Source organism: Neolamprologus multifasciatus, chromosome 12 (assembly GCF_963576455.1).
Source record: "Neolamprologus multifasciatus chromosome 12, fNeoMul1.2, whole genome shotgun sequence".
In the NCBI taxonomy this organism is placed as follows: Eukaryota; Metazoa; Chordata; class Actinopteri; order Cichliformes; family Cichlidae; genus Neolamprologus; species Neolamprologus multifasciatus.
In genome coordinates, this window is record NC_140450.1 from 32,679,669 (window position 1) to 32,703,730 (window position 24,062).

Here is a 24,062-nt window from a genome sequence, read left to right on the forward strand (position 1 = left end):
ATGGTCTGAAAGCAAGTAACAAATAAAAATAAAAACAGAATTCAGATGTAGATTTAGTCTACCAGCAGATTTAACATAAACTCCACAGATGCAAACAGATTCACTCTATTTGTATAATATATTAATGGCTACAGAATAATAAATATTGTTAAACTAAATGCAACCAGCAGTGGACAGAAATGAAGGATTAAAGTTGCCTCTAAGGATCTATGTTTCTTAGTGAGAGTCATCAGGGAAAGATGAAGACTATAAATCCACCAAGGTATAAGGATCTTCCAGGAATGGTGGCAATCCTGAGTATTGACTTGTCTGTAGGCAGGGAGTTTGTATCTGTTAATCTCTTATCTTCGACATAACCTTCTTCAGCACAGGTTAGATCTGAAGAATAAGTTGCCATGGCAATGTGCCCGGTAAAAATCAAGCATAATTATTGCACTGAAAACCCAGGTTTAAACCTGAAGTTACCACTTGCTGCATAGTGCAGACCTTTGGCCTCAGATCTCACTACAGTGTCACCACTGTTTGGCTGGTCACTCCATACATATTCCTTACACAAAAGAGTGCACATACACAGACACCCATTATGGTGGTTTAAGCTTCCAATTAAAAGCATTTAATTTATCTGTGTATATCCATGTTCCACTTGAAAGACTCGGCATGCAGCTCGTGTTATATCTAAGTGATAACTCACACATTAACACAAGGTGTTCCTATCCAACTGACTCCAAAGTTTAAATGTATATAGAAAACTCGAGGAAGCCAAGTTGCTTTCACTTAGAACTTAGATAAACCTGCAGTCAGGGTTATCACAACATTTCAATGGAAATAACTAGTATTACTATAAAATTGTAATGAAAAAACCCAAGCATCAGGCAGTTTGTGAAATAGTCACAAAATATAAAGTCTTATGTTGTTAAATGGGCACAAATCTTCCATATCTTTGAGTTCTATGTGGCTATGAAGCAATGATATATTAGTAGGATGCTTTGGTATCCTATTTGGTTTAGGACAGCTGCAACAGCATGTACTGTCTTAGTCCTTGTAACATGTCATTTTGTCTTGCTAGGCCTCCTTTAATTACATTACTGTTCTTTTGACCTTCTACTGGAAGTGACTTAGACAGTAAGGAAATCAGAGTCAGATGTAAACACTGATTTGTCTGAGCTGCTCACTTGCCATCCAATTGCCAAAGACACTTTTTAAAAGCAAGTGTAAACTCAGACCTAGACTGTTTGCATGATGGTTCACTGACAAAGCCTACTGATCACAGTTTTTAAGTTTTAAAAAGTACCCTCATGTTCATCTGGAAAGAAAATTATAAGGCTGTATAGTGGGTTTGTAGATGATCTGTTAATGGTCAGTGGGGCGGGGTTGCAAAATACCAATTTAACGTGCTTTCGTTCTGAATGTTGAGTGTCACAAAAAAAAAGAAAAGATTGGGTGACAGTTTATAAATTTCGATTTGCCACGAGGCTGAGATATAAATTAATTGCACAGTTAATTGCTTTAACAGCGCACCTCGAGGCCATCGGAAGGCTATCGAGTGTGAAAAGCCTGATCAGGATCCATCAGCGTCTATTGAGAATAACTCTTTCAAAACATCCACTTCACTCGGGCGTTTGCGTGTATACAGCACTATTAACCCAACAACAGCAGCACCCCATCAGTCAGCCGCCCCTTCTCCAAATAAGGTAATTAGAGTAGAGAAACCGGAAGACTCTCCATGGAAACTCACTCACAAACAGCACGAGCGAAAAACAATAGAGCAGTGAGGATGAGATGATTGACAGCTCGTGGCTGCTCTCGCTTCCTTTGACTGCATCCGTGAATGTTTACAACACGGGAGCACGCGCAGATATATTCAATTTCATCCAAGCCTTCGTTGTTATAGATTTTTTTAAGGAGCATTAAATATATCTCTTCCCACCGCGCCACCCTAAAAACGCATATTTAAACAATAAATTAGCTAAAGCTTTAACCAAATAACACCGAGTCCAGTTCATTACACTTCAGACGAGCACCTGCTCATGTCAGGAAACACAGCCCGCGGGTTATTGTGAGCTTTCCTGATGTTAATTGACATTTTTGTCACACCCGCCTCCTGCTGAGAGAACAGGATAAAACTTACGAGATAATAACAGAGCTGTATTCTGGTTACCTCAGTTTCTCCCGGTCATCGTTGCTCCCGCAGGCGAAGTGACTCCCCGTTGTGATGAGCAGTACTCCGAGCCTCACCGCGAACGCCGTTATTTTTGCCTGCAAGTTAGCCTAGCTGCTGCAGGGAGAGCCTACTACTCTCACAACCTGCCAAATCTCTCAAACTGGAGTTGGCAGGTTGCTGTCGGCGCGTCCCTTTAGTCGCTCCACATGCAGCGGGAAAAAGAAAAAAAATAATAACAAGCAGTAAACCTAACCTAATGGGCTTTGAAGTTATTGGATGCACTCGAAGCGGCTAATAAATACGTTAATTAGAGACTGCGAAGTTGTATTCTAGTGTATGAAAGGCAGAGCAGCCTTTATCCCGCTCATCCACAACAGTGCTAGATGCTGTCGGTCACAGCGAGTGTCTCCGCCCCATTCAAACTACTATTGGAGGAAAATTAACCTTATTCGATTATTCATAAAAAGACTTGTTACTTTCAATGAATTTACTCCTGTTATTACGTTTAAGTTTTTCTGTCAGTGAATTAAAAAAAAATACTATTTTTTTTAAACCTTCCATTAAATTTCATAAAACTCTATATCAATTTTTCATTTTATTTTATTTTATTTCATTTTATTTTATCAGTTTCATCTTGCATTTCTCTGTAGGCTTCTCCTGTCTATTGATATGACATGATTGATGTCAATACTACATCGTGAAGCCCGCGGGAATACAAAAAAGACGTCTACAGAATATTTTTCAAATTAAAAGTGTTCCTTATTTGGAATAATGCTACCCTGTACTACAGTCTATGTGTTAAAACAAATGACAATATAGTTTTCAGTTATATTGTATTGTGAGGCATAATCATGTTAATAAAATAAACCCTGTTTGCCAAGCCGTTTTTTCCTTAAATAATTGTAACATAAAAACACAGTTCTGACACTAATGCTTTTATTTTGAAAATATTGTTAACTAAACCGGAAACCTCATTGCTTCCGTTTACCGCGAGCTTGGCTGTTCGTGTTTTGTAAAATGACCAATCATACTGGAATACTGAGCATATGCGCTTGTTTTATTTATGTAAAATGCAGAGGCGGGCGGGGTTAAGATCACGTCACAGATAATGACCGGTCACGTCGGATTTCTAGCCTTATGAAACGACTGAAGACACAAATCGAGGTCACTCTTTGTGAGTACTTCCTTTTAGCTGTCAACACCGAGTGTTGAGGGGTGGTGAGTACAAGTAGCCGACACAACAGCAGTGTAGAAAACCGATAAGCCAGATATCATTTGTAGTATATTGTTTCGCACACAGCTAAGTTTGGGTAGGTAGCTAAAGTTTGCTGGGTCTGTGTCCTCGTTATACTGTTAACTATTACTAAGCTAACGTTAGCTAGTTATGTGTAGGTGAAGTTATCCTGGAACTAATCGTTCAACTAACCATCTTACTCGACTAATATTTTGTCTGTGGATATGCTACTAAGCTAGTTCGTTGCTGTCTATCAAATATTAATGTCCTGAGACGATGCTAGTCGCTCGTGTCCTCGTATCATTCAAAATGTGTAGTTGATGTCAACTGTGACAAGTTGTCACAACCCTCTAGCTTCATAATACCAGCTGATTATTGGGGTCGGACTAGCGAGTCATTAAATGCCATTGTGACATATGGCTAAGTTTACGACTCTACTCAATTGCTACCTTTGCACTCATTACAGTTAGCATACTGTAGCTGAATGACTTGTATCCCAGTCCTTCTGAATATGGTGCAGGACATGACCACACAATATACTGCAAAGACTGTAATAAAATGTGATTAGCATGTTCTATAAGGGGAAACCGTTTTTCTTCCACATATAAACTAGGTGCTGAGTGAACGCAGACAGAGAAAAAAACTTTTGGGTGCTGTGTTCTAAGTCTGGAAACAATGTATTCAGAAAGTTTTCAGAACTTTATTCGCCTGCAAATGACGAAATAAAAACGTAGAAAATATGTTAATTAAGAAAACGTGCATATCACATTAACCTTGTTTTATTAGAGGTGTGTCACCTGGGATATATTTCCAGGCTTATACATAGATGTTTGTATTTAATTTACAAACTGTCGGTGGAATAAATCATGAGTCTGGGTGGGGATCCCCTTGGCAGGTTGAACGTCTTTGCCAACTGCAGTAGTCTATATTGTCTATTTTCTGTCGCTTTCGCACTCTTGTCGCTTTCAGGCGATGAGAGGACTTGGTTTCCTCAGGTTAGAAATCTTTTTTCTCATAGTCTGATATGAGGAACCTCCTTCTGCCTGCCATCTTGGCCATAAACTCGATATCATTGGAGTACTGTAGTGATGAGCGTCCTTCTGAAGGTTCTCTCATCTCCACACAGAATTTCAGTAAGAACAACCACTGGGTCACTTCTACTAAAGTCCCTGCTCTTTTGGTTGATTGGATGGCCTGCTAGTTCAAAAGTTTCAAGAGTCCTGTTTATTCCAAACTGCTTTCATTTAAGAAATATAAACTCCATTCTGTTCTTTGGAATTTTCCCTGCAGCAAAATGCTTAGCATGCTTTGCAATGCTGCACTGTTTCTGATCACTGCAGGAATTCTGACTTGGCCTGGTTTTTGCTTTGACGTGCATCATCAGTCATGAGACTTTATATAGGCAGGTGCCTTTCCAAATCTAGTCTGGTTAATTAAATTTACCACAATTTATCAGTCAAGATTTTGAAACACTTCAAGGGAAATCAAGAGAAATAGGAGTTAAAGTACACAAGGAGGGTTTTTTTTTTCATTAGTCATTTTTGTTTTTGCTGTGATATCGCAAGGTGTGGGAATTAGATTGTGTGTTTTCTTTAAAGGGTATTCAGAATAACTCCTTCTATATTCTTTTCTTTGTCAGGTATGGCTGAGATTTAGAGGCAGATGTGAACCAAGTGAAAGCCCTGCCATCAATCCCCAGCACATCCATGTGTATAATTTTCTTCAAGTTTGACCCCCGGCCTGCATCCAAAAATGCCTACAGGTAAGGCAGTTAAGTCATGCATTAAATATACAAGGACTTGGAGCAAGTTCTTGATAAACAATAGAGCTGTCTCATATGACTGTAGGTAATAAAGCAAAAACAAGGTAAGCACAAAAAACAGGTATCAGCAAACCCTCTCGAGGCATTGTCAGCCACAGAGCTGCACACTCTGAGCAGAGATTTTAGTATCTTGCCTAAGGACACTCCATCAGAGACTCTAAGTGCAATATTACTCTCCTAACCTCGTAAATCAAGTGTGTAGCAGCAAGTGGAGAAACATTGTGGTTATGTTAATGTTATTGCCATCTCTGTGCGCTATGTTTTAGGGGGCGAGGTGATAAAAACTCTATAGAACATTTATGTTCTCATGCAGATTTATTATGTAACTGTTTCTGCCAGTTTTAATATTTTACTTAGAGCATATTTCTCAAAATTCATAGTTAACATGCAGCTACCAAACTCTTGCAATGTTTTTTCACATCTTTGCTGTGATTCCCTCACAAAGCCGGATACTTCCTGCAGCTAGGAAAGTTAGAAACAGCCTCTCTACCAATTTTATGAAAGCACTGACTCTTTGTGCAACCTCCGTGTGCCCTACCCAGCAGTAAATGCTAACTTCTTTTAGTGAACAGCACAGATCGGTGTAGTACAAGCAGTCAGTGTGAGTTACAGCCTGATGGTATGTGGAGCCCTAGCTTATTATAATCCCCCAGAGCTTGAGAGCAAGCTCTCTGCCAGGCCATTGTCCATCTTTGTCCTTCCCTCTGGGAGTCTGACCTCACCTAAGGAGATCACAGCAGAGGTGTGTTATGAGTACTGACTCAGACCTGAACCTGGGGAAAGGTGAAACGCACTGTGTCCTAATGCAGTATCAGGTCTGCTATTTATAGACTGCACTGGCTGCAGAAGTCGTTTCTTTTGCTCAGGCGAATGTGTAAATCAAAAGAAATATGCAGCATACTAAGATAAAATTGGATTGAAGGCAGAATTAAAGTTTCATTAAGTGCAATTATTAAAGTGCTCACAGCACAAAATGACAGGAATGGATCTGCGGGAGTTAAATGGGTTAATATTCCACACAAATGACTCGCTGATTACCCGCATGCTGAGATCTCTGTATTCAGAAACGCAATTTCTAGTCTCGACTGTGTTTTTCTTCACCAGCTGCTCAGAACAAAAGCACTGCAGCAGTCCACCAAATAGCATTGCAGTATGATTTTGACCTGGATATATTGTATCACTTCTCATTAAGGTTAGTCATTTAAACATAATATAAAAGTGCCACTTACAATCCCTTGAACCAAAAGATGATGCTGATGTACTAAACAAACAGCATAATGGCAGCCTTTCATAGAGCTTTTGTAATAGTTCTTTATCTCATGTTGCTCATGGCTCTTTGCAAGTAAATTATAGTATATGCTAAATAGATTGGTTCTTATATAGCACTTCTGTACTCTATTTGAGCACTAAAAGAAGAATACTACATGTCTCATTCACCCCACATTCATAAGCACTTTCTTCTATTTCTAAGTGCTTAGAAAACCACCAACCCTCTGATCAGTAAATGACCTGTCCCACCTCCTGAGCTGGAGCCACCTCTAAGCATGTATTCATGATGTACGCATGTTGACACTGTAACTGAACAGCAAATAAAATGATTGATCCTCTTGGGATACGGTCACTATATACGATGGCAGCATGCCTGTTAGGTCATCACTCTGACACAACCTTAAATGCCTCGACAGCAACTGAAGATGTCCATGTTTTTGGTGACTTTCGTTATCTCCAGAGGATGATAATGAAAGTCTAGTGACTTTGGTGATTCCTTTATCTTTCTAGACCCACCATGAGGTTAACATTAACATGCCTTGGTGTAAATTTATCAAAGGCTCAGGAAATTATCCCATGGGAGCCACATGTGTTTGGATACACAAGTCACTGTGTTTGTTGAATAGAAAGAAATCAAAGTTGAGTGTCAATGAGCTTTGATAGCTCTTTCCTCACCACTGTGCCTCCTACATGTTCCAGCTGGCTGACTCACGCTGTGATCCGAGCCACTTGCATGGGATTTGCCCCTCAGGATGCAAAAGCAGATGCTCTCTTCCTGTGTATCATCATTAGTGTTAGCTTTGTTTTCAGGAGCAGTGGTGGCTCATAAAGCACCATGGGAACGGGCTGTCATTAGCCTTTGATACACAGAGGTCGACCCCTGTTACGTCATTTGGCCTTATTTGTTTGCTTTAAACAAGATGCAAGCTCCTATGTTGAAGGAATAATAGGAAGACCATTAGAAGCTTAGGAATAAAAACATACATTTGCAGGTTCTGATGCATTTCACTGGCCTCTGTGGCTTTTAATGATTTGTAATCATATGACAGCAGTCTTTACCTCAATACATCTAAAGATGAAGTTATAAAATTGCTTGAAATATTTAAAAATATTGAATGAAATGCAATGGTTTACAAGCAGTTTAAACCCTAGATTTATTGGAAATGGCACAAAAACTAAATAAAACCAAACCTTTTTTTAATGTATGGCATTTTTTTTAAAGTCAGTGCCAGCAACAAGCAATACTTTCCAAAAAAGTTGGGACAGGGAATGTTTACATCTGTCCTTAATTTGGTTTAGTTATTTATTTATTTATTTGACTGTCAGAGACCATGAACAAAAACATTCATCTCTTAGGAGGAGTGATGCTTTATAACAGATTTAGCTACTTGCTCATTTCCATCTGCTGTCCCTGGGGAGACAGATGCAATAGTAAGTATGACATACAAATACATATCCAAGCAACTCGATATAAAAATGATTATATTATCAAGCAAACATACTCAGACTAACAGCCCCATCCCCCCTGCTCCCACCACACACTGAGATTTAAATTGTGCATGTTTGGGGGGCACATATATATACAGTCATGAAGAAGAAATGTTGTCATGGAACTCAGTCTAAATGCACCTGGTGATTCAGTAGCTTGCAGAACCACCTTTAGTCATAGTTTTCTGTATGACTTTTATCAGTCTCTCACATCATTGTGAAGGAATTGTGGCCAACTTTTCTTTACAATATTGCTTTAGTTCTTTAAGATTTGTGGGCATTCGCTTATGCACAACTCTCTTAAGGACCTGCTACATACAGGTCTGGACCATTTCAGCACATTGATTCTTTTCTTTTTCAGCCTTTCTGTTGAAGATTTGCTGCTGTGCTTGAGATCATTGTCTTGTTATCCCATTGTTGGGGCCAAGCTTTAACTGTTGGACAAATGGGTTCACATTTGACTCTAGAATAACTTTGATCTACTCAGTGGCTGCAGGGTGCCCAGGTCCTGTGGCTGAAAAACAAGCACTGAGCAAACAACAGCACTGTGCCAGACATGTGGTATGAGATGGGGGGGGGGGGGTTGGTTTGTTTATTAAAGGTGACAATAGCCAGACATCTACACTGTAGTCTTGTTTATCTGAAGGACGTTGTTTCAGAAGCCTTGGGATTTAGGAGGAAGAGGCTTTCTCCTGGAAACCTTTTCAGACACCCACACTCTGAGTGGTAGCACTTGGGTTTTCTGCAGTTTCTTTAAGCATTGCATCGTCTGACGTTGGGGTGACTTTGCTGCTCCCCAACTCTTGGTAACATTGCGGCATTGTATTAACACATATCTGAATGCTCCAGCCCAACAAACAGTTAAAACGTCCACATTTATAGAGGCGCTCACAGTTTCTGAAGAACAATTAGGCAATTGGAGTGGTGTAGTTAGCAGCACCTCCTATTACTTACCCTCTTCAATCATATGAAACAATAGAGTAGTACTTAGTTACAGGTTTTCTAACCGTGGAGATGCTAGTAAACGATTTCTATAAGCAGGCTAGACATCTGAGTGAAAAATTGCTTGTAAAAACATAACATTTCTTATATTTCATTTCATTCTGCCCCAAAAGTTTTTGATAGGTGACTACAGAAAGGCAAACTCTTTCACAGCAAAGCCCTGCTGCTGTATACAAAGATTTCTCCAGAGATTTTTAGAATCCTTTTAATAATATTCTGTGCTGTAGATAATTCTACATAGTTTGGCATTAAGATGCATTGAAATGCTTTATTTGTATTTTCAATGCATCTTTTCACAATACAAAGCCACTCCCCATATGTACTTAAAAATAAGACAGATGCTTTTTATTTGTTTATGTTATTAATTTCAGTGATTAGCCTGGAGTTCTTTCAACAGGGTGGGTTTTCTTGAATATACATTTTCCAGTCTTTTCTATCCTCTGCATAGACCTTTTCAAAACTGGTGACTGGTATCTATTCAAAATGAGCACTGTAGGATTTTTTCAATTTTAGTTTTGAAATGTGAGATTTTGTCTTTGTGTTACTTTCAAGTTGATAACAGGCTTTAAAAAATTAAGCGTCCCAACTAACACAAAAAGATCCATAAACACAATAAAAGAATTTTCTGCTATAGTGCAGATTATTTTATTTCGCAAATTGCATGAATTAGAGAGGTTACCTTTTTCATCAAGGAATCAGTGTTTACTGTTTTTCATAATATCTGAGTAGGAAAGATGGGCTGTATGAAGCTGTGTGATTGTTGGGTCTTAACTGCTTAGTGAGGACATACCAGCCCACTACAAAAATGACAAAAAGTGACCCGTGAATAAAGGCACATGTTAGAACAGGTGTTGCATTAGATACAGGTCACAATACAGTGTTTTGCTGTTAATGGTTGTGAGCATAATGGCGTCATTACAATCTGATTTACTCCGAATAATAATAAACTGTAGGTCAAAGTTTAGTGCAGCGCTTAACTGACAGACAGTCTGTGTCAGACTTAAGAGTCCCATTGAAGGGGATTTATTGTAAATCAGATCACACTCTTGTTCAGGCTATTCGCTCTTGTTTGCAGCAGTAAATGTTTGTCTCGTAGCCTTGCTTCGACAATAAAAAACAAATTTAAAATGGAATAAAACACCTGCAGAGGTTACGTGCATGTGGCAGACACAGCCAGCTTTGCAAAATGAGATTGAGATGAGATGATTTACTTGTAAAATACTATTTCAAATTGTTTTAACCCCTTAATAGCCTGCTTTTGCTCCGCTTTAAGTAGCTCCTAACAGCAGTGGGGTTATCCAACACTTGATTCAAGCTATTTGATAGTTACAGAGTTTAATAGTCATACACTTCTCATTTATGTGGCTGTGTCAGTACTTAGAGATGCTCATGCATATTTCTCCAAAATTCAACCTGGTCTATTTCAAATGTTCAGAATCTTTGAGCTCTTCATTCTAAATATTTACAATACAATAATATGTATTGTATTCTAGTTTGTTTGTTTGTTTTTTAAGATTCAACGTGTTTTCAGTTGTTTCTAAAAATGAATAAAACCACACAAATAAAGCTAAAGGCATTGGAGTCATTTCATAAAAAACATCAGTGATTTCCTCCCACGAGTTACATGGTCTCAAAATACATAAGAGTGGATGGGAATTTGTTGCTTGTTGCTCAAGAATTTGGCTTCAGATTGTGAAACTTGGAGCTGCTGTAAAATTGATTTGCTTGCAAAATTTCACATGACTAGCTGCTCTAGTTGGGAAATAGTAATGAAACACCATACTTCAACCCCATCCCACGTACTACAGGGATCTGTAACTGTTCATCCGTCCATCAATCCATCCATTTGCTTATACGAGTTCAGGTTGCGGGGCCATTAATCCACACAAGACACTAAAATCCTACGGCTCCTCCTGTGGTTGATGGGCCCACAGGAGGACGGACCTATGGAGTTTCTTTGGGCTTGCTTTTCCTACCCTGGGCCTCATTCCAGGATGGGACCCCTGTGACTCAAATCCCACCACTGCAAGAAGGTTACAATTCATTTTTGCACGTCTTCATTAAATAAACCTGTTTTATATGGAGTGACTCAATGATATCCAAAAGCCTGCTGTATATGGATAAATTCTCTAAACTTGAGCTCCTGACTCTATTGCCTTTTGCTTTTTTCAGTTACATTCCTTTTGATCCTCTTTACTTTGGTCATCTTCAAAGAAACACCTTCTCTTTGTAGCTTTGACCCTTTATATTCTCTCCTCTGGCTTCTGCTCAATCAATTTAGAAAATGAGATGCTTAACGTGAGTGCTTCTGGTTGTATCTGAGGACTTTATTATACTGAAAATGTGAAGGTTGCACTGTAAAAGTCTGGGGGCTTATTTTTACACTGACCTTCTGGCCATATACCACAAACTCTTACTGTTTTCATCATTACAGATGCTCTATGTATATATGTCCTGTAATTATATAAGTCTCTAGTGGATAACAGTAGGCCAAATACAGGCCATTTACCATTTACCTTCATGTTAAGATCAAAGGAATTAGATTCACCATATGATAGAAATATTCTTTTTTTTTTTTTTAAATGTGCCATAGGCGAGAGAGGGAGAAAGCTGGATGAAAACAGCAAGAAGAGAGATCAAAAAGTGAGCAAAAAGTGTAGTGGACATGTGATTAGAGTCAACAAAAGATATACAAAGCCAGTGTCGATTGGTTTGCCTACATTCACTGATGATTTCACATAAACAAGCAGCTGTTATATTGATATCAAATGTGGATTCCCAGCCCTTAGGATTATATTATATTATATTATATTATATTATATTATATTATATTATATTATATTATATTATATTATATTATATTATATTATATTATATTATATTGTTGAATACTATGCATTTGTGTGCGATTGTCAGTCCAGGAGGCTGGACAGAGAGATGATAGAAAGACTGTATAGGACATAGGTGTCAAACTCTGGCCCGCGGGCCAAATTTGGCCCGCAGCCTAATTACATTTGGCCCGCGAAGCCATACCAAATTATTATTAGAGCTGGCCTACTGGTATTATACAGCTAATATATATATTGTTTAGTATTAAGCTTTGCTTGTTCCATATTCAGTTTTTCAGCAAAACTTGTTTGAGTCCATAAGAAGAGATTCATTCTTAAATGTGGAGGAAGATTTTTTTTCCAATAAATATTAATGTTAGCCCGCGACCTTGTTCCAGTTTTGAATTTTGGCCCACTGTGTATTTGAGTTTGACACCCCTGGTATAGGAGCACGAAGAACCAGGTGAGCAAATGGGCAGGTAGTGAGGTTAGGTGAGAAAACAGCTCTATTTCTAGTTTGCATCTTGTCCAGGTGTATGGAGTGGCAGGGTGGTTCTTAGGCACTACAACAGGTCATCCAACTAAATGAGTTGCTTTTTAACATTGTAATGCAATGTTGTAATTGTATTGTAAAGGCATTGTATGCATGGCATTATGATTGGGGGCTGAGCCACCTTTACAAATTTTAACCTGTTATGTTCTCAGGCTAATTTTGGCTGCAAACAGAGATGAGTTCTACAACAGGCCATCCAAAGCTGCAGACTTCTGGGGGGCCAGCAATGAGATCCTCAGTGGTAAGCCTGTACATATACACTTGAGACCACCAGTCAAGCTTTTCATTAAACAGCAGTCATTTTTAAAGCTAAAGCTAACACAAATTAGTGAAAAACTTTCTTGTATGTTTTGTGTAAACGTGTCTGTTAGAATTTAATTGCTTATTTTGATTAATATATGCAAGGTTGGTTGGCTTTTTAGTACTGCTTGACAAACTTTACCTGTAAGAATAAAGAGCTTTCATTAGTCAAGGAAAAATCCCTTTCCTTCACCTCAAAAATCCATCGCAGGACATCCCCACCCACAGCAAACTACATTTAATTGACTGATGTTCAATACACATTATGGCTAATCAGAGAAAATCAGTCTTCTGTTTTTCTGCTGAGGGAAGAAATGGTGCGATATCCTCGTTGTTCGCCAGTCTCCTCTACCCTTTGTAATAGAGGGGTCAGAACTCGACTAGTGGGTTCTTAATTGATGGCTGTTTTTATGCAATGTGACAGGAATAAATGGCTCTGTCTTATCTGCAGGGCTGGGGGATGAACGGGGCGGGAGTGTGGTGGGTGGGTAGCAGTAGGGCCCTGAAGGAGACGTAGCATGGCGAGAAGGGAAGTAAGCTATTGGTCCCAGTGGAATCTAGCTAGCTTTCCATCCACCCTCAGAGGAATTAGACCATTTGGCTCTCGAGGTCATTGACTGTATAAATGGACCTGTCTTTATTGATCACCAGGAAGTGCTGCAAATTTGCAGGGCCTGACATTCTTTGTGTCAACTGGAGGAGAGGGATGTAGAAAGAAAACATTCATTTACTGATGGACTAAAATAATTCCTGCCATCACTCTTATGAGATTTCATTCCAATTGGACAACATCTTGAAGGTTATATAAGTTTTATACTTCCTCTGATTGTGATGTCAGTGACACAGAAAAAAATATTTTCTATTTGTGCATCTTAATGTGGACTAGATTTCTTACTGCCACTCAGTCTATCTACTATATGAAACAAGCTATTTAAGCCGCTCTCCCTTTGAGACTGCTCTCCCTTCAAACCTAATTTCTTTTGATTGGCAGTTTCTTCCAAACCGAAGGTTGTGCACAGTTGGGGGGCGGGGCTCCTGTGTTCACAGCCAGAGCTGTGTGCCTAAAATGGTCATATTTGGGATATCCACTGCATATAGAACTATGACCACACACACACTGACGTCATTATTTGAAACTTTGTCTATTTTTAGTATCCACATTTTTAACATTTGTGCATACAGCATGATGTCAAATAGGTAAAAGCATAATAAGACCATTTCAAAAATAATATTTAATATATATTTGCTGCTAATATCAGAGAAACGTCAAATTTCCATTAATAATTATTTATTCATTTTTCTTTTTTTATTATTTATTAACATTTTTCTAACTGTTGAATTCTTTGCCTTTCACATCTTTTGCATATTGCATGAATTTATGTGTTTTTTCCTCAAACTAGCACTTAGCTGCAGTGAATAATTAAAAAGTCTGTTTGCCATATGATTAGTGACAAATGACCTAGTTCTTTCTTGAGTTAATCATTCGTTACCCATCATTTGTTCTTGTTAAGGAAAACTGGCATGCAAAAGTAGCAGGGTATACTGAATAATCTCTGTTATTATCCGTTAAAATCGAGTCATACTCTTTTCACGTGAGGTCTGATGCCCCTCTCTTTTTAAAAATACATTGTAACTCTGTGTTTATCAGGCCTGGACTTGGAGCTAGGGAAGGAAGGGGGGTCATGGCTGGGGATCAGCAAGAGGGGCAAGCTGGCTGCCATCACCAACTACATGGAGGGACGTCCTAACCCTGATGCACAAGGACGAGGTAATCAGCCATAAAAATGTCCCAAGTGCCCCTTTACAACCTCAGTGTCTAGAATCCATGTGATAATATAACTGATTCTAAGGAATAAGTAGTACACATACATTACATACATTTCTTATTACGTTTGCTAATTTGCAGGATTTCTAGTGTCTCACTATTTAATGGACAAGGATCAGGACAACTACTCCTACCTGAAGAAGGTGTCGTCAGAAGGCCACCTGTACAATGGGTTTAACCTCATCACAGCTGAGTTCAAGTGAGTAAAACGTGTTGTGAAATCCATCTGCATATTTTCTATGCACCGATAAAGCTGATTCAAATAAGCATATCCATCATGTGGATGTTTACACTGAGATTTTGTTATAAAAACAGACGCTATCCACTGTTGCATTTCATAAGAGGAAATATTTTCCAGAGAGTGAGAAGAAATATGCAAAGTAGCCACACTAGGCTGTATAATGTGTGTCTTCTCACAATCTAAACAGTAAAGGAGTGTCTTTTTTTTTTTTTTTTACTGGGCTTTAACTTTGTTCCTCTGAATTTTGGCCTTACCACGGAAAGAAAACCACAAAAGCAACATCTTCATCTTTGGAGTGCCAGCCAGGCAGAACTGAAAAGACACTGAGCTGCGAACGAGCCAGCATTAAAATTCCAAAGGAACACCTGTTCATATTTCAGGGTTATAAACAAAGAAACTCTAGACAGCATAAAAAATAACGAAGGCTTTTTTCACCTCCCGTGTGCTTCACAAGCCTGACTTGACTGAATTTGATGATAAGCATAGAAAAGAAAGAATATGGGCTCAGTGCACACTCGGATAGCTGTCAAGTTGTCGGCCCATGTAGAGAGCTGCATTATAGTGAAGCCATACTGTTGTCTTAGGGAGCTGGAGCATAGTGTAGCTGATGTAAAGGCAATATTACCTGAAATTACAAAAATGTGTAACATAAAAAGTTTGCTTTAAAGTGTTGACGCTTGATGCTGTGCTGCTGATGGTAGAGAAACCACTCCTGACAGGAGTACAGCCAGCTCTCCTGCTGATAACATTATGACTGCACCTGCCCAAAGGAAAGCGGGGAAAAGGAGAGTTCAGAGGTTAAGCTGCAATATAGCTCTAAAAGTTGTATCTCTGTTGGAGAAGAAAAAGTGGACTTTTCCTCCTCTTAACATAGCCTGAAGTAGTTTGTTCTCCCAAAAGGAGCTTTCAGGATGGAGAAATATTTTGTTTTTCATATTCTTTTTTTTTGCCACCTAATAATTTCTACCAACTCCAATATAATGGATAAGGTGCTACTTTTTGAAACAGTATTGTAGGTTGGAAACATCTTCTGTGGCTTTGGTATTGCAAGTTTCAGCAATACAACTGAAAGACTTAAACATATCTCTGTAATGTAGTGGCTCATTCAAAGCTAAGCTTATTTATAGGGCAATATTTTATATGAATTATGAATACAGTTCTGCCAAATATCAACATTTTTGATCAATATATATTTACCACATGCAGAAACCAATGTCACTCCTACATTTGTGATCGTGGTGTATTCATTTTTAAAATGGCATAATAACAGTAGGACACATTGGCACCCCAATGCACAAAGTGATGTATTTTAGATTGTTTGCACTATACTGAGATTCACTGTGTCTCAGTACCATCAGTATATTAGGCTACATTCTGTGAAAGCATCATATGAGTTACTATGGGACTCCTATCGTGCTGTTTGGCTGCTGAGCTTTAAAGTATACTGCAACTCTGGTTCACTTTAAATATAGCTAGCTAGACCTTTTTTGCCTTGCACGCTAATAATTTTCACATCATTTTTTAAAGTATTTTGCATCTGAGAGATTAGATTTCCCAATCTCAGCAGACTTTGCACCTCAAACTGTGAAGAAAGCCACAAGAGTTCAGCATACCACTGAACCGAGTGAAATACACACATGTGAGATTCCAAACAAACATGCATTTTTAAAGGTCTGTGTATATACTTGTGTGTATACCTGCACAAAAAGTCAGCTACTTGGAGGTTTATTTTCAGAAGTGTCGGTATCATCTGAGCCTTTGAAAGCTTTTTGGTATACCTCTTTTTTTTCTTTTTCTTTTTTTAACCTAGGGACAACCGTATGACATTATCTAGGTGGCTTAGCTGCTATTTTTGATCAGCTCAGGATATGCAGATGTCCCTGTTAAAACCAGGGGCAGCAGTTACACATGCACAACCCTGCAGGAATTCCTCTTTTATTACACTCACACTACCCCACACTCAAGAGGGACCAGCAGACTGTAACTGCATGTTTATGATGTGATAATGCTTCATGTCTGCTTTGTCTGGGCTAAAAACTGTCAGCAGAGCCTTATTAAGTCAAAATATGCCATGTTTCCCCCCCTCAGATGCCTGTCTGATGGGAGTCACTTTCACTGCAGATAGAGATGATAAGCAGTGACAAAAAACAAGCTTCATCTTTTTTAGTAAGCACCATCATTTACCAGCCTGTTTGTTATCCACTGCAATGTGCCCAGCTGCCCTGAGGAAATAAGGTGTTTAGTTTCTTTCCGAATCAATAACTGCTGGTGGATTGACAGTAGCTTTACATGACAATTAGAGGCTTTTGGTTTCATCTGTAAGCACAGGCGTGATTTAGGATGTGGCGACTGGTGGCAGTGGGGTCAAGATGTGCCACCTTCTTTGTCTAAGTCTCATCATTCTTTACACATACATGAGAGCAAGACTGTACACTTAACATACAAACTATTTGATAATTTATTTATCGCTGCTTATTAATGAGACGTCTCACCAGGAATATTCTTTAATCATCTTGGATTGGATTGTGCATGAATAATTTGGTCTGTGTCAGCCTTGCATTTAAAGAAATGTCTACCGGGCCTCACAGTCATGAAGCTAATGCCATATATATTTAAATTTTGAACTGACTCAGATATTCTCAGCTTGATGCTCTCGAGGCTCCATATCCAACACTTCATCTGACTTGTCTATTGCTCTGGTTTTTGATCCCACTTTAAGTCGCTCTTGCTTTAAAGTCAATGCCCAGAGATTATCCATTTTATTAAATATGTGCTCTGATGTTTGCCCGCAAAGAAATGCCTCCCTAATGCACTTTCAGTTTGGCTGTTTAAAAAAAAAACCCACACAACTTTAGAAAGTGGTTCGATCTTATTGCCTCAAACCCTGTGTTGTAATTCTTGGCAGAAACTTGTTCAGGCTCAAAAAGAAACACAGCGAGGCAGAAGATACGCACATTCCACAGTATCGGGGCGGATGAACTCTCAACATTTTAAAGAAACTGTAGTGTGAGGATTTGTTTTTCTTCTCTCCAAAGTGCTTGTAACATCGCCTCCGGGGAAATCATATTCTGTTTTAGAAGAACAGAAGATGAGATTCTCCGGAGTGGATTGCAATAAATCGCACTGCATGATTCACTCCAGATGTCTAAAAAGTGCCATACAAATTTAAATGATGTTAATTTTTGCTCTCTGGTTGTTTGCACGGTCGTATGCGCAGCCTTTTTGTATCAGATGGGAGGTCTGAATTCCAATACATCACTGGTGTAATATAAATATTTGAAGTTCCATGTTTCCATACAGTATTTGAATGTTTTACTAAGAACTACATCTGTCATGTATCTCTTTTCAATCAACATGGTGCCATCACACTGACTAGAAATAGTTCCTTGCATTTTTACAGGAACATATTGCCAAAGTTGGAATCACTGATGGTGACTAGGCGAGATGTAGGAACACGTCCTTGCTCATAAATCCCAAAGATTCTGTCTGCTATGATTATTTTTTTCCCTCAAAAATTACCTGAATTTCTCGAAAGCTCACTCAACCATCTCAGCCAACTACACTACAGCTGGTGATGCTCTGCAGCCTCAATATAGAGGACTCTTCATTAGAACACTTCTCAGCTAGCATACTGATTAACTCTCTGACTGAGATCTGAAAAAGCCTGTTTTTGACTCTTCCCTCTTTGTTCTCGCTCTGCCCGATGGTCCCGACCTCCTGCTGTTCCCTCATCTCAGCCCAAATAAACCCACGGCGCACCTGATGGGACTTTCAACATTTTAGCCAGTTTCAAACGGCACAAAAGGAACTCTCTCTCCATAAATCCTCCACCTGCTGCCACCATGGTCAATTTGATTTGATATCACACGCAAAGTGTGTAGATAGAGCCAGGCTGTTGAGGTATTGTTGAGTGAAGACCTCAATACCAAGACAAAATACTAGTTCAGACAATTTTATTTTTGCAGAGCAGACAAATAAAGGCTTCTCTCTCAGGTTACAGTGCCATCTGGTTCTCATTGACTTGCTACCATGTGCATGCTTGGATGAGCAGTGACTTCTTTCGCCTTGAGTGAATATTGGCCAGTGCTGATGTGTTTATAGTTGTTGGTTCAAGAAACCATGCTCAGTTCTGAGGTTTAAAAGAGATATTTCAGCGAAATATGCGTGTGGTGTGAATGAGACACGGCAGGTCCATACATCAGTTTTGAGCAGCTGCCAGACGCACATACATCACACCACAATACACCACAACAACCCCAATTCCCCGGCGGGCGTGATTGCGGATGCCGTGCAGGTGCGTCCGCCCAGCACCGCGTCCACGCCCCACCACAATGCCATATACATTTAATACAAGCAAGATTATAAATGGTAAATAGCGCTTTTACTAGTCCCCCCCCTAGGGACCCCAAAGCACTTTACACACCCAGTCATCCACCCATTCACACACACATTCACACACTGGTGGAGACAAGCTACAGTTGTAACCACAGCTGCCCTGGGGCAGACTGACAGAAGCGAGGCTGCCATATCGCGCCATCGGCCCTTCTGGCCCACACCAGTAGGCGGTAGGTGAAGTGTCTTGCCCAAGGACACAACGACCAAGACTGTCCGAGCCGGAGCTCGAACCGGCAACCTTCCGATTGCAAGGCGAACTCCCAACTCTTGAGCCATGATCGCCCCGATGAGCATTCGGCTGGGGTGGGCAACTCCAGGCCTCGAGGGCCGGTGTCCTGAAGGTTTTAGATGTGTCCTTGATCCAACACAGCTGATTCAAATGGCTAAATTACCTCCTTAGCATGTCTTGTAGTTCTCCAGAGGCCTGGTAATGAACTAATCATTTGATTCAGGTGTGTTGACCCAGGTGATATCTAAAACCTGCAGGACACCGGCCCTCAAGGCCTGCAGCTGCCTACCCCTGTCTTACACCATTATGTTTGTGTAACCAGGCTGACTTAAGACAATGCTTTTCACCACATCATCATGTCAAACTAAGTTATTGGGGAATTTATCATTTTTATCGACTTTAATAAGAAAATTAACACCGTAAACTAAACTTTCAGTTCATATGTAGGAGTATTTACACCTTTTTTGAAGCAGTCAGCTTGGAGTCCTTACTCCTTTCAGACTTGTTTGAGCTAACTGAAAAGCCTAAAAAAAAAAAAGATCTGATTTTGCAGGCACACAGCCCCATCAAAAATGGACATTTGAAGATCGGAAAACCAAGCCTGCTCTTCTGTTCCACTGAGGCTGGCATGTCTGACAAGCATGTTTTTGTTTTTAAAATCAATTATTACCTAAATGTCAGGCTGATAGCATTGGCAAGCTTCTGTTTATTTTCCCTTGGGACGTCATATTCATTTGACTTAGCTGGACTCCTGGTTGTCCACATTCCACCTGCATAGGCTCTAAACCCCACTAGTGGAGACAAACCCACAGTTTGAGAACCCCAGATGTAGGGGATGATTATGTAAATCAGATCAACATGGCGCCAAATCTGAAGCAAATGCTCAACATCTTGGGCAGTCCATGAAGAGAAGGAATGAGGGTGTGAATTATATTGTTCATGTTCCCGTAGAGCAAAACATAACTAAGCACCTACAACTAAGAGATTTTTCAGCATTGTTTAACTGACCTGTTTTAATTGGTTATTCTGTAAATGATCAGAAATAGTTTCTTTCAGGCAAGTGAAGTTGAGAAAAATGTAATCAGTTGAAATATTTGGTTTTTTTGTTGAAAAACCAAGCAGGCTCATTTGATTATCAAAGCCGTTACAAAATAACATTTTTTCAATTTACAAATTCATTAATAGACTTGTTTTTCTCAACGTGACATGAAATCTTTGTTAATAATGACAAATATTGTCAGCTTGTGGCGCTAACAGGTCAGGCTGTCCAATATGTATTTTGGCTTTTAAAACTATTTAGTAAATGTATTCGCAGAGTAAAAGCCCAGCAGCATATTTTGCCCTTGTCTTGCCAGCTCTCAACTGGGAAACTTTCCAAGTCAGATGTTGAAACAGTGTTGCACCACATTTGAGATTGACTGATGCCACTGGTATTGCTGTCATAAAACTGACATCAAAAAAACGAATTCCACTACTGGTTCAAAGGCTTCGATCATAATTTATTATTCACTCTCCGGTACCAAGGCTGTGACAGATGCCCTTGATGTCGGATAGATTTTTTTCAGACTGAATAAATTCCCTCTAACTGAGGACTTTGCAAGGAGATCTAACACCGTAACTAAATGGCTTTTGTGGTAGTCAAGGGTGTTTGCAGCACTAATTTTTACTTTGAAACCTTAATTTCACCCAGTTGTCCTTTGTGGATAACATCAAAATTGTTCTAGTGTGGTATAGTATTTTAACTTTCCCATTTCTTAAGTCCTATTTTCCAGGGCTGCAAAGAAAATGCATCATTAAAAAATGCTATATGGTGCAGTTTGTTATTCTCTTTCACCCTCAGCGCTCATTTTCCATGTTTCCCCGAGGAGTGCCCCTTTGAACTTTCTCTTTGCTCTATTTCGTTTTATTTCAATAGCCTCAAAGTCTTCTGACTCCTGACACAACAGTCATAATTAGACATAAACACGTTTGATTATTATAAAATGTCTAATTTCCCATCTTACTGTGTCCTCTCTAGAGCTAAACAAGACATTGTGTGTTACTATGGAAACAGAGGCAGCCCTGAACCCATCCGTCTAAATCCAGGTCTGTGTTTTCAGTATGGTTGCTGTAGAAACCTTTCATACCTTTCCTCCTGGCCTATGGCTGGCTCATGTCAGTCTGACATTTCCGCAGTGAAATTGCTCTCAGATTGAAGAACACACCAGAAAGACACTAGCAGAGCTTGCTAATGTTTAAATTTGTCTGTATTTTTCTTGTTCCCCCTCAGCAGGAATCTACGGCTTGAGCAACTCGCTGCTGGATACTCCATGGAAGAAACTGCTGAAAGGCAAGCAACACTTCACCAGCGTCGTCAGCGACCAGACGCTCTCTTGTGACGGGCTGGTGCAAGAGCTGCTCAGTGTCCTTAATAATGAGGAGCTGTAAGTTCACAAACACCCACTTAAATCTCATTCAACTGCAGTGCATTTTAAATTGTGTGTATGTAGGAGATGCCACTGAAAAAGCCTGATACTCTGCTCATGACCTGCTCTGTGTCCTGAGCTACAGCCACCACACCCCAACAACAGAAGCGACTGTTGTTGTTATTTTGCACTATCAGAGTAAAAGTGAATTGAATCGGTGACTATAGATTACCCATAGATGTGAATGTCAGTGCATTTGAGCTCTGTGCCAGACTGTCAACCTGACATAAGCTCCAGTCGCCCGGTGACCCTGAAACGGATGAGCTGAAGGGGATGGATGGATTGATATATAAGATAAATAGGTGCAATTAATTGAAGCATAATTTAAGACGAGGGTGAAGGGTGTTGTCTAATAGACCAATAGACAACCCTGACAGAATCAGAGCCCGCTCAGCGTGGTTGGCAAATTTGACACTAAATTAATTTTTATTGCTTTAGTTAACTAAAATATTTTCCATATCTAGTTTTAATTTAGTTTTATACACTTTAATAATCTTGCACAGCTTTGAAGACCCCCAAATGAAATTCAGATATAAGGGTTGCTGTGAGGAGATCCAGCACATTAATCGGTCCCACATGGAAGGTGGTTAGAACGGGACTTACAGGGAGCGATCACCAATAGCACTCAGCTGGTATAATCTGACCCACGTTTCCATGCAGACACCCGTACACTTAAAGGGTATTGGTGGATTTTATGGATCGCTCAGAAATGGGATTTGCTTCAAGAGCAATAAATAATGAAAAAAGTATTACTGCATGTGCAATTAAAACCCGACACGCTTTCTAAAGTTATCTGTTTTGTTTTTGTTGTTGTTGTTGTTGTTTTAACAGGAACACACCTGATCCAATCCAGGAGACTCAGGGTGATGGTTATAGCAAGTCCATGATCCAGGCTCTGTCAGCCGTGTGTGTTCGCTCACCTCATTATGGAACAAGGTCAGTGCCTTCCTCACTCACCAGATATCATTTCTCTCTCCCCCCTTGTGTGTTCACTGGTGGTGACTGACACTGCTGTGCTAGACAGCAAGATCACAGAACAGTGAACTCTTGGCACAAAAAAAAATCCCCAGTGTAATCAATCCTCCACAGCAGTGAAACACTGGATTATTGGGTAAAAGGTCAGAGGGTTAGACCTTTCCAAAGCTATCAAAACATCATTTAGCAGGGCAGCAGCAAACAGTGTCTGAAAAGTGACTTTTCATAACCGCTGTCATACATATTAGATATTAAATTTATAATTGTTTTCTTCTCTGTATTGTTATCCATTCAGAACCAATACAATTATCCTGATAGATGCAGAAGGGAATGTGATCTTCACAGAGCGCACCATGCTTGACTGTGACACGACCAAATGGAGCACCAGTTCTTTCCAGTTCAAACTGCAGGAGTGAAGACACAATGGAGGAAACCTACTCTGTGCCTTTCTGCATCATCTCTCCTTCCTCCTTCCGCACCATCTCCTTCAGCTGAACCTCACATGACCGCAAAGACTCATCAGCACTTTTTTTATTCAGCTAGTCACTAGCTGCCTCGTTAACATCAGTTTCATATATTTCTTACTTTTGATTTAATTTAAAGATGTATGCTAATTTAAAAAGATGCCAAAGGACATTTAGAGTTTTGTAGAGGAAAATATTTTACCTACATGTCATGAACCTTCTCAGAAATTATAGATTGCTTGTAATTTGGTAAATATAAGATTGGTGTGATGCCATTTTCTGTCATGAACGCTAGACATTGTGGCCCTTTCACACACATGGCAAAAGACAGGAGATGATCTGTGTTAGGCACATTACACGCAGTATATTACGACTGGTTCTGACATTAGTGGTTTTAAATACAGCTTGTCTGGGTGAAGTGTAGAAAAGCTCGTCTGCGGTGCATGAATACATGCTTTTTGGTGTCCGATGTAACCTTCCATCCACGATTTACATTTTACGCTCTATTTTCAGGCTGCAGGCTAAAATGACATCCTATGACAAGTCATAGGGTCACATATATTTTTCTAGAAGATTTAAGTTCACACGACTCATCACCAGGATTACTGGCTACTTTGTAAGTTTCTGATTACCCTGTCATTGGTGTTTAGGTAATTATGCATCACAGCATCAAATGTTTCAATGCACTGTTAAATGCACTGGATCTTGAAAAACAGCCTGAAAATAAATAACAGTTTATCCAAACACTTCTCTTTTTGATTGTTGCATTATGATTACGGATACAAAATAACTGTCAGGAACCATGTGTTCA

The 24,062-nt window shown here is 39.6% G+C and overlaps 2 protein-coding genes across 18 annotated transcripts in view; one reads left to right on the plus strand and one right to left on the minus strand.

The window, feature by feature from the left end:
- The window catches only part of arvcfb (ARVCF delta catenin family member b), a 299,308-nt gene extending 296,731 nt beyond the window's left edge, over positions 1 to 2,577 (minus strand). For 6 of the 13 annotated variants that reach the window (XM_085180845.1, XM_085180844.1, XM_085180850.1 and 3 more), the window contains exon 1: positions 2,159 to 2,576. The gene's annotated coding sequence lies outside the window, so the exon portion shown is untranslated. Of the gene's footprint in view, positions 1 to 2,158 lie in introns of all 13 variants that reach the window. The other 7 variants (XM_085180854.1, XM_085180848.1, XM_085180847.1 and 4 more) reach the window with 3 other exon arrangements.
- A 589-nt stretch (positions 2,578 to 3,166) lies between these two features.
- On the plus strand, positions 3,167 to 23,409 carry tango2 (transport and golgi organization 2 homolog (Drosophila)). Of its 5 annotated transcripts, none has more exons than XM_085180858.1 (9): positions 3,167 to 3,379; positions 5,035 to 5,157; positions 12,510 to 12,598; positions 14,306 to 14,425; positions 14,564 to 14,681; positions 21,365 to 21,432; positions 21,617 to 21,770; positions 22,644 to 22,748; positions 23,083 to 23,409. In XM_085180858.1, exons 2-9 carry the CDS (start codon positions 5,102 to 5,104, stop codon positions 23,201 to 23,203), a joined length of 831 nt encoding a protein of 276 aa, XP_085036984.1. In that variant the 5' UTR covers positions 3,167 to 3,379; positions 5,035 to 5,101; the 3' UTR covers positions 23,204 to 23,409. The 5 variants fall into 5 exon arrangements, with proteins under 5 accessions (XP_085036984.1, XP_085036986.1, XP_085036988.1 ...); XM_085180860.1 differs by having other exon boundaries at positions 3,167 to 3,335; XM_085180862.1 differs by having other exon boundaries at positions 3,168 to 3,379; positions 21,620 to 21,770.
- Positions 23,410 to 24,062: the final 653 nt, after the last annotated feature.

Bases quoted from the DNA above. Each gene is read 5' to 3' on its own strand.
- tango2 (XM_085180858.1), top strand. From the start codon at position 5,102: ATGTGTATAATTTTCTTCAAGTTTGACCCCCGGCCTGCATCCAAAAAT. The intron at 12,599-14,305 runs GTAAGCCTGTAC...TGTGTTTATCAG, and splicing joins CAGCAATGAGATCCTCAGTG to GCCTGGACTTGGAGCTAGGG. The intron at 22,749-23,082 runs GTCAGTGCCTTC...TTATCCATTCAG, and splicing joins TCACCTCATTATGGAACAAG to AACCAATACAATTATCCTGA.